This window comes from Dipodomys ordii, unplaced genomic scaffold (assembly GCF_000151885.1).
Source record: "Dipodomys ordii isolate 6190 unplaced genomic scaffold, Dord_2.0 Scaffold9, whole genome shotgun sequence".
Taxonomy (NCBI): domain Eukaryota; kingdom Metazoa; phylum Chordata; class Mammalia; order Rodentia; family Heteromyidae; genus Dipodomys; species Dipodomys ordii.
In genome coordinates this window covers 21,516,090-21,526,810 of record NW_012267225.1, presented here as the reverse complement: position 1 = coordinate 21,526,810, position 10,721 = coordinate 21,516,090, and the positions used below count along the sequence as shown (strand labels likewise).

The 10,721-nt window shown below is 47.3% G+C and overlaps 1 protein-coding gene across 2 annotated transcripts; it reads left to right on the top strand.

The window, feature by feature from the left end:
* The first annotated feature begins 4,640 nt into the window (after nt 1-4,640).
* Nucleotides 4,641-10,484, top strand: Penk (proenkephalin). Of its 2 annotated transcripts, none has more exons than XM_013009291.1 (4): nt 4,641-4,702; nt 4,785-4,840; nt 5,313-5,453; nt 9,551-10,484. In XM_013009291.1, exons 3-4 carry the CDS (start codon nt 5,316-5,318, stop codon nt 10,217-10,219), a joined length of 807 nt encoding a protein of 268 aa, XP_012864745.1. In that variant the 5' UTR covers nt 4,641-4,702; nt 4,785-4,840; nt 5,313-5,315; the 3' UTR covers nt 10,220-10,484. The 2 variants fall into 2 exon arrangements, with proteins under 2 accessions (XP_012864745.1, XP_012864746.1); XM_013009292.1 differs by having other exon boundaries at nt 4,649-4,697.
* The last annotated feature ends 237 nt before the right edge of the window (nt 10,485-10,721 follow it).

Below are 10,721 nucleotides of genomic sequence, written 5' to 3'. Positions count from 1 at the left end.
CATTTTTTTCTGCTTATGTGGTGCTGAGGAATCGAACCCAGGGCCTCATGCATGCAAGGCAAGCGCTCTACCACTGAGCCACCTTCCCAGCCCCTTAGTTTGGTTTTTTTGGCAGTCATAGAACTTAAACTCTGGGCCTGGGAACAGTCCCTGAGCTTTTTTTCTCAAAGCTGGCGCTTTGCCACTTGACCCATAGCTCTACTTCTGTGTGTGTCTTGGAGGGGGGATTAAACTCAGGGCCTAGGGTCTGTCCCTGAGCTTCTTTTGCTCAAGGCTAGCACTCTACCACTTGAGCCACAGTTCTACTTCTTGCTTTTTTGGTAGTTTAGTGGAGATAAGAAGCTCAGAGTCTGTCTCACTCTAGCTGGCTTTGAACTGTGTTCCTCAGATGTCCTCAGCCTTCTGAGTAGCTAAGATTGCAAACACACCCAGTGATACATTTTCTAAAGACAATTTAACTGAGTAACTACTATATAATTCGTATTGTACATAACATGCAAAGGAATTTCCTTAAGAACGTGGCAACTAGAGACATTGCATTTATTCCAGTAATTTATTAATGATCAAAATCTGTCAAAACTTCTCTTCTGGCACTGGCCCAATTGTGGAAATTGTTTCCTTGGCAAAGGTCTTCATGCATTCCTTTACTATTTTTGAGTGCTTTCTATGCAGTTCTCAGAGGCAGAAAATTGAGTGCATTTTTTTCAAATAATATCTTGTTAAGCTTTATCAAGAACAAAACAAAGTCATGTTGTTAAATACATTTGGTATCCAAGATAGACATACAATTTTTAACACAACTATTTCTCTGGCATGGCTAGTAAATTCCTCAAAGCAATTCTGAAAGTCATTATTGAAATCAGACTGCTCAAGATGCATTCACATTCTTTCCATCTATTGAGTTACGATTTTTCTTTACTGTCTCATCATATATCCTTAATATTGCAATTGATCCTTTCCTTGTCTGAGAGCTGAAGGTCATATTTATGAAGATTCTTTTTCATTCCTTCCAAATTTACATTATGTAAAAGATATGTCTGATATCCTTCACTTAATTTACTTCTCTTTCTCTCACATACCCACAAATGCACATACACACAGACAGGTATATTTTCTATGTCATTTAAACTCAATATTAGGCAAATCCATACCAGATTGCTTTTCCTTCCAAGGATCTTGTTCTGTTTCTATATTTTTGAAAATAGAAAAGTTGTACTCAAATTAACTTGGCTTCCAGTCAGCCTGATTTTCTGAGCCCATCTGAATAGAATCCCTTAACAATGATACTTCACAGTAACTTGCCTGGCTCACAGAACCCCATTTTGCAAAGTTTGCACTTTGGATCATAACTGAAAACAGGCAGGTGATCACTGTCTCTGGCTCATCTTCAAACATCTGAAATGTTAGAACATGATGCTTTTATGCTGAAACATTACACAAGCACCAGGGTGCAGAACTATGGAGCTTCCTCTCCTGCAACTTCAGAGAGAAAGAAGGAGAAAGAGAAGAAAGAGGAGGGAGAGGCAGAAAGAAATGGCTTTGTGTAATGAAGTGTGTGGGGAGGCAGGAATGGGAGGAGAGGTCAGGAGCTGGAACTGTAAAGAAACCATTCCGTTCAGGCTCCTTCCAGGAAAGCATGAGAGAAGATACTTGGACTTCTTAAAACCCTTGCTCCCGGAACATCTGAGAACTGAGTTAACACACTCACCATCAGGCCTTCCTAAATCACATTTTTGGGTCTCTGGGCTAACTCCCTCTGGATTAATGCTTGGCACCCTAGAATCAGAAGATGATGAGGTCTTGACCCCCTTCCCCCCCCCCAAAAAAAAAAACATCAGAAATCTGTAGACTAAATGGTTTAAGACAGGGAAGATTTGTTCCCTTGTTCTGAGGCTGATTTCTGGAGCCGTCTTTTCCAAGAACATAACAGGAAACTCTATTAGTTCTTGATAAATATTTAAAAGATCATCAACAAAATATCTTCCTTACAATCCACTGCTATAGTTAAAATATAAAGAAATGAAGATGGAAATGTATGACTTTTTCTCAGCACCAGTTGCTCACACTTGGAATACTGCAATACTAGCTACTCAGGAGGCCATGATCTGGAAGATCACCGTTCAAAGTCAGTCAAGGGGTAAGGGAAATTCTCTCTCTCTGTCTCTCTCTCTGTCTCTCTCTCTCTCTCTGTCTCTGTCTCTGTCTCTCTCTTTCTATCTCTCTCATCACCTCTGACTTTTAAAGAGCCACTGAGAACAATTCAACTTAACACACACACACACACACACACACACCACCACCACCACCACCACGACCAACAACAACAACAACAAAGCACATCCATGTGGGATGGGCACCCATTGCCTTCTTTAAAAAGCCAGAGACCTTGAATTGCTACTGCCTGCGTTGGTCGCTTGGGAAATTCCAATATATCTATTTAAGAGTTGCCAAATTTAAGCTTTTATTTTTTTCCAAGAATCCAAGGAGCCCTCTGTCAGTAACAAATGCTGTGTTCCTTTCTCACCAGCCCCTCGGCCTCCAGCTCTCGGTTACATATTTGCTTAAAGTTTCCAGGTGATCTCAGGTATGCAAGTTGTCCTTAATTGTAGTCAAGACGTTTCTGACCATGCCTTCTGCACGGTACTGCAGGGTAGTGGGCTTCCTCTACAAACCGTGGGTACAGGGGGGACCTGGGTCCAGTGAAGACAGAGAGCAGCTCTCTTTTGCACAGGAGACAAGGTAGCGAGCAGGGAAGGGCAGACATGACCAAGGCCCCCGGTGGGAAGAGACTAAAAGGTCTAAGAGGGAAAACATTTGCAAGGAAAAGCATTTGCAATTTTGTAACTGATCGAAGTTGGCCGTTTAGGGCTCTGCAAGGCTCTGGTGGCGCTGGACACAGGTGGTCCGCAGGTGCAGCTGCGGGACCACTCGGGGTGCAATGCCCGCAGCCCTCACAGAGACCCGCGCGGAAATGGGTACCCCACCCCACGCCCACCCCCCCTCCCCGCAAGCGTCCAGCCTACGCAGGAGAGCACTGCCCTCTAGCGACGAAAATGGAAGGTGCAGCTCGACCCGAGCCTCAGAGCCGCTTGGCCGCAAGGTGCCCGCGACGGCTGCAAGGGTGCATGCAGTCTGTCCTTTGCAGAACATGCAAAATCCTAGGACCCCCTCCCCTACACAGAGGCCTCCCAAAACTGTCTGCGATGTCCCCCTGAGAGCCAAGGGGAGGTTCCGTAGTCGAACAGTCCTGTACAATAAATGGATGACGAACAGACAGGTCAAAGGGACCTGGAGGGCCGGGCGCTGGGTGGCTCAAGCTCCCCCAGGAGGTTGAGCTCCTGACGCGGTTAGAAGCCATCCCGCGCAGGGAAGTCCGTGGGATTCTCATTTAACCAGCATTTAAAAACAAAGCCGGAAGTGAAGCCGTGGCTCCGGAGCAGAGCACTAGCCTTGAGCACAACAGCTGGGGGACAAGCACCCAAGCACCCAGGCCTTGAGTTCCAGCCCTAGGACAGACAGACAAGAAATGGGCGGGGGGGGGGAGGGCTGGGGCTGGGGCTGGGTGGCGTGTGATTTAAAACAACTTTTGAGAACTTGCAATATGCCAGGCACGAGGCTACATGATTTCGTCTGGAACCCTTGATTCTGTCCACTGTGCCTCTGAATTCAGTCCCTGGTTTCCAAACAAGAAAACTTTGGACTGATCTGAGAAGGAGGCAAGCTGTGGAGGCAGGAAGACAGGGAAAGGCAGGGCCAGGCTCAACCTCCAGCCTCGGCGGTCCCCGTCTACTTTGGGTGTCTTCCCTGTGGAGCCCCGGAGCCGCACGCTTCAGGTGCTCGGACATCCCCTCGCCCCGCGCCTCCTCGCCCAGCAGACACCCCCCAGGGCACCATGGGCATCCGGCCCCAGGGCGGGGTCCCTCCGAGCCGCCCCGCCGCGCGGCGCGCGGCCCCGCCGGGCACGCCTTTCCAGAACGCGGGACCTTGCGGGTGGTGGTGGTGGTTTTTTTCTTCAAACTAGCTTCTTTGGTCAAAGATCTCCATAATCAGGGAGGAGAAACTGCAAGACTCCTCAAAAGTTCCCGTCTTTCGTTTCTGGGACAATTCACGGAGCGCCTACTGTGCGCTCGGTGCCGTTGGGAGTCAAACGTTGGGGGCCGGGGAGGGGGCAAGGGCGCGGAAGACGGTGAACCCCGCGAGGTTCCGCTCGGCTGTTCTTCTTAATGCCTCCGGGGCGCCTGGGGCGGCGAAGCAGAGGCGACCGGCTCACCCGATCCCAGGGGCTCCGGGCGCACCCCGCCAATCTAAGCCAGTCCACCTGTCTATCCCCCCCACACACACTCCAGCCCAGGGTGCAATCAGTGACTTCCTGCGGGAGGGTGGGGGACGCTTGACCTCCCCCCCTCCCACGCCTCCCCCAAACTTCCTAACGTCCTTGGGTTCGTCATGGACCGACGCGGCGAGCCCCCCCCCCGCCCCCGGGCGAGCGCGCGGCGCCGGGACCGACCCCTCCCGCGAAGGCGTCGGCGCGGGCTGGCGTAGGGCGTGCGTCAGCTGCAGCCCGCCGGCGATTGGGGCTCGTGCGCCTCCTTCGGTTTGGGGCTAATTATAAAGTGGCTCGAGTCGTGGCTGGCCTCGGGGACGACGAGGCAGGTGCTCAGAGCCCCGCAGCCCGGCCCCGCGCGGCGCCCGCGACGGTGAGGTCCGCACCTGCCCGCGCACCCCGCGGGCTCGCGGTCCCCCCGACGCCGCCCGGCTCACGCTCACCTTTCTCTTCCTTCCAGACTCGTGCTCGAGACCCGCTTCCCCCGTCAGCCTGCTCCATCCCGACAGCGTCCACGTAAGTGACACGGGCCTCGAACTCGCCTTGGCTGCGAGGATTGGGGGGGACCCTCGCCTGCGCTCGTTGCATGGGTGGGCGCCCCCAACTTCCTCCCGGTTCCCCTTGGGGGGGGGGTCCTGTTCCAGGCGCTGCCTCCACCTGAGCCCGTTCTCAGGCTGTAGATCTCGGGCGTTCGTTCCGGAATTCTGCCCCCGCGGCAACGGACGCCCAGGAAGAGGACAGGCTCCCCACCCCGTCACCCCGCGTTGGGGGCGATTGAGAGCGATTCTGGGCCATCCTCGAATCTCTCCCCCACCCCCCGAAAGGTGGGGTGCGCTGCGAGCGGTTGCTCAGGCAGAAGCATCCCTAACGAGTCTTGCTCGACGCCCCCCTCCCGCGGCCGGGGTGTCGCAGCCAGGCGCCCCTCGCTCCCAGGGGGCTGCGCCCCCCCAGGACACGCTCCAAGCGCGCTTGCTTCTACCCCGCGTAGCCCATGGCGCGGCTCCTGAGCCTCTGCACCTGGCTGCTGGCGCTGGGTCCCGGCCTCCTGGCCTCCATGAAGTCGGAATGCACCCAGGACTGCGCGACGTGCAGCTACCACCTAGTGCGCCCCGGCGACATCGACTTCCTGGTGAGTGGTGCGCGCAGGAGCGAGTCTCTGGTCAGTCCTCGGACGATCCACCTGGGTCGGATCTCTGGGTCTCGCACGCACACCCGGGCAGAGGAGCCCCCAGCGCCAACCCTGGGGACCCAGGTGTCCTGGCTGTTCCCAGAACGCCTGGCCGGGGTCCGCCTACACTCTGCACTCTGGTTCTCAGCCGAGGGGACCTGCACCGATCTAGGTACAGGTAAAGAGCAGGGATAGCCCAACACGTATCTAGTTCCTTTTAACCTTGGAGCTTCAGGTATCCGCTCCACTCCACCCCCACCCTCCTCCGCCTCCACACACGATGTGTTCTCTTCAGCACCTCGGATAGCACTGGATGCTCGCCGAGACTGATGCCTGGTCACCCCATTTCTAACATCCCAGCCAAGAATAGTTGCTTCTCACACAACTATCCCTCTCACAAGTAATGTGCCTTTTAAATTAATGACATTTCGTCACCATCTTTCCCCTCCGAATTTCGTAGTTCCTATAACTTGGGGGGAGGGGGGGGTCTCTCCGGGATTCTATCCCAGCAAAGGGATAGAAAAAAAGGGATCAAGAGGGAGGACGGGGAAATCTCAGAAGACAGGAGAGAAAGCTCTTAGTGATTGCACGGGCGACTGAAGACAGAATTCGGCTTCTGTCTTATGTCAACTGCACTTTTCTAATAGCTTCTAAAAGCAACCGTTTCTTTCGGCCATGAGAGGGGCCCAGGAGAGATGGCCAGGGTCCAAAGACAAACAAGGTATTGGTGCAAAGGCAAATGACATTGAAAGGAACAGGAGGGAGGGAAGCTGATGACAAAATGACTGTTATTCTAATCGAATCCGGGAGCTCTTGCATTATTACCTAGGGTGCTCAATTGAGTCAGAGTCTATGCATATGAAATTCTAGATGCTTCCTTGGAACCTGCTCGCCACATGATTCCTTTGCATTACTATTGAAATTTGTTGCAATTCTGTATTACCCTTAAAATCAAGAAAGGAGGGGAGGGGAAACAAGCTTGGTAAATAGTAATTTATTTATCCAGGGTGATTTTGGATCCACTTGAACCTTTAAAGAAATTCAATGTTGTGCCAATGCTTGTGAAGGAAACAGCAAGGAACAGATTTTACAAAAAAAAAAATATTCAAGGTGTATATTTCAGCTTAACTGTTTCATTTGAATATTTGAATTACCTGATCTGTTTCCATTTGTGTATGCTAACTTGGGCTTTGATAGAAGACACATAGTGATGTGGCCTATCTTAAATTATGAGGAAAAAATTTGGTCCGTTTAAAATAGGAAGAACAGCCCCTTTCACTCAACTGTTTCATTTTTTTCCCGAGAAAGTCATGTGCTTTAAGCTACCCCTAAAAATTAAATGAATGCTACACACATAAGAATAGATCTTGTGAGCCAAGAAATGTATACACAGGGAAGACAATAACTGAAAAGATTCCACGTCCTGACCCCAAACTCCCCTGCCCATTTACATATGCACTGGCTTTTGGCCCCTGCTAGACAAGCATATAGCTCAGCCTCAGGGTTTACAGTTCTCTGCCTTCTACATAAAGGTTATGTGAATTCTAGAATAACTTTTTAAATGTTCTAACCTGGCCTCAAAGTCATAGCAGTCACATCACTTACTTAAGTGATGTGATTTGGTAATTAATATAACTGACATGTTATATAAACAATGCATGTTCTACTTTTTAAAAATTTAATCTACGAGCACTTCCACCTGCTCTAAAAATACCAACTTCTTTCTTTAAAAAGGTGGGGTTTCCTTTTCCAGTATGGAGGCATGGGCTGTGCCCAGAGTTCATTGTGGGGCAGCCAACCCTTCCTGGATGTTACCAAAAATTTTGTTTTCACTCCCTTTCTCACCTCCACTCATCATTTCACAAAATTTAAGGTGACATCTAGAAAGGTTGCTCTTCCCAAACTTCTCCTCACTATTCTCATTGGTGTAGTAGCTTTTCTTTTAACAAAGATGATAGTATACATGGGGTTATATACAACTTGCATTTATAAAAAGACAATAACCAACAATCATTTTTTTTTAAAATCTCTTAAAGCATTTTAAATAATGATTAAGCAACTTGTTTCATTTTACATCTTATATTTAGGGATGTTATTCTCTCAGTCACAAAAAATTTAGTTAAAGCTCATTTTGCTAGAATGACTGGGATTTGGGGATTTCTGCTGGAATGTGCACGTGTTCCCACATACGCACATGCATATACTCACACCCACACCCACACTGGCAAACTAAGGGTGTTTAGTCAAAGATGTGTGGTAAAAATCAATATTCAAGTTATTACCAAGATTCTCCCATGTGACAGACACTTGTGCTTAGTACTGTGGTAGAGCCAAAGATGCAAAAGCAAGCTTTGGCGAATGTCCAGATCAAATTTACCATATAACCTTACCTGTACCATAGACAGCAAGTTGTGACAAGTATCACTACAGATATATAGTTAGCGATAGGAATGATACAGTAACCTCATCATTTTAGTATGAATGTGCTATTCTTGTTATCTGCCATGATTTGTTTTTGAAGGACTACCAAATCACATACATTTAAAAGTCGTTTGGTACAAGTACACAAAATATTCATTATTAATTTTGGGTAATCTGTCCATCAATACATTCAAATGGAAATATTTCCACTTCAATAGCTTAAGTTTTAATGCTCTTGTAAACCTTAAACCAGATATTATTGGGAATAAAACAGGATCATTTTAATTAGATTATCTTTTTAATACTTTCATATACAGAAACATTTAGTTTCCTCAGACATAAAGCTTAAATAGTCATTAAGAGCTGGTTACTGTATAGCCTAAAGATTTTGTTACATGAATAAAATGATTTAATTCATGATGAAAAATAATGTGTGAACATTTAATTTCATTATATCAGCATGTTTTTAAATAGCAGGAAAAGGCCTCACTTTGCTAAATCAAGGAGCTTCAATGCATTTTCTGTAAGTAGATTCAGACAGCTAACAGAACCCCTTAAATGTTGAGAAATATGGCGTGGATTGTATAAATGCTTACATGATGTTAGTCCTCTTTTTCCCATACATAAGCCATCTATTGAATAGAAAAATATCTGAAGAACATTGTAAGAATCTATAGCCTAAATCTCACAATGCCTTGAATGTAATTATATAATAAAGGGAACTCATAAAAGCTAACCATTCCTACTTTATTTTTAATACTACTTCCATTGGAAGACTTTTTCTCTACTTTGGCTCTACAGTAGCCAAACAGAAAAATCAGCATGGATAATTTATGCATTCACTTGTGTATAATTTTCCTATCTGCTTTCACCTTTACATTAGGTAAAGACTTAATTAAATGTATTTGATTCAAGACAACACAGAGTGTTTTAATCAACCAGGAAAAAACAAAACATCCCTAATTATGGCCAATCGATATACAAGAATCCAAATAATTCATGAGATTTAAATTGAATGTTTTGGATGTCTTTCTTTCTTGAAAGATGGAAAATGTTTGCAGGAACACTGACTACTGTTGTAATAAAATAGTAACACCACCAGCAGATGGATCCTATTAATACTAATTTTATCAGCAACACTTGTGCAATTAGGAAACTATCCTGCATTAAGTAAATAGAACATTTCTCCCTTTTGGTTAGAAAAACCTCAAACAAAATGATAGTATTGGCAGGGGAAAATCATCAGTACAATACCATTATGAAGACAGCCAACTCAAGTTAGAACTGGGAGGGATCTTCTAAAATTCTGACATATCACAGTATATTCAGCAGGCAGTTTCTAATTAGATTCAGTTCATCCTCCTACTTTTTCCAGTTTTTATTTGCTCCATTTGCCTCTTGAGCGCAATGTTATGATGGTAAGGTGAAAAGAGATTTTTAACCCTAATTTCCTGTGTGGGGAGCCAGAAATATTGATTTTCTCCATTTCTCCCTATTTTAATTATGTTATGCTAAAAATAAACCCTTGCTAAAACCTAAAAAAAAAAAAAGATGTAGATGACCTTCCTCACTGGGCATCAACCGATCAAAGCAAGCCTATTGCCTACCACGGTTTATTAATTCCAACTGTCTTTCAGGCTTGCATGCTGGAATGTGAAGGCCATCTGCCCTCTTTCAAAATCTGGGAGGCCTGTAAGGAGCTCCTACAGGTCAAGACATCTGAGTTCCCTCAAGAAATCACCCACCCGCTCACAGAAAGCAGCAAGCAGGATGAGGGCCACTTGCTGGCCAAAAAGTATGGGGGGTTCATGAAGAGGTACGGAGGTTTCATGAAGAAGATGGATGAGCTTTATCCTGCAGAGCCGGAGGAAGAGGGCAATGGAGGGGAAATCCTTGCCAAGAGGTATGGCGGCTTCATGAAGAAGGATGCCGAAGAGGGGGATGCCCTGGCCAATTCCTCCGATCTGCTGAGAGAGCTGCTGGGAACAGGAGACAACCCGGAGCAAGAGAACCACCACCTGGAGAGCAGTGACAACCAGGAGGACCTGAGCAAGAGATACGGGGGCTTCATGAGAGGCCTCCGGAGAAGCCCCCAGCTGGAAGATGATGCCAAGGAGCTGCAGAAACGCTACGGAGGCTTCATGAGAAGGGTGGGCCGCCCTGAGTGGTGGATGGATTACCAGAAACGATACGGGGGCTTCCTCAAGCGCTTCGCTGAGTCCCTGCCTTCTGAGGAAGAAGGAGAAAGTTACTCCAAAGAAGTGCCCGAGGTGGGGAAAAGATATGGAGGATTTATGCGATTTTAAATACCCTTTCCTAGCAGTAGTCCGGCCCTCCCAACCTCCCTGCGGTCCCAGTGAGCAGCTGCTCTCCCATGGCATATAGCTGTCCTGTGTGGCTTGCACTGTGTCGTTGCCCTCGTGGTCTGCATAATTAGGCAGCCTGAATGCTGTCATTTCCGTCTGTGTCCTCTTGCCAGTCTTTAAGCTCAACCCTGCTAGAATAGTTTTTGGTCCCCTTATACCTGTTTTTGACAAAGCATCAGCAAATGCTTCCTTGTATATAGACATAATAAATCCCTTTCCCCAACTGCACCAAGCTCTTGTCCGTATTCTCTCCGAGGCCCTCCTTCTTTGAGTGACCGCAGCTCATCCCAGACTTGGAGACAATGGCACCATCTGTTTTTCATGCTAGCTTCTTCCTCTTCCATCAGAGGCTGAGAATGTGGGTTCATTTTTAATGCTTCAAATATGAACTCCTAAGTAAACACATGGTGACAAAATACAGATTACAAACTGGGCACTAATG

What these genes read in the sequence shown, in the direction of transcription:
- Penk (XM_013009291.1), top strand. Translation starts at nt 5,316, where the DNA reads ATGGCGCGGCTCCTGAGCCTCTGCACCTGGCTGCTGGCGCTGGGTCCC. An exon ending in CCGGCGACATCGACTTCCTG is followed by an intron (nt 5,454 to 9,550) that starts GTGAGTGGTGCG and finishes ACTGTCTTTCAG; the next exon opens with GCTTGCATGCTGGAATGTGA.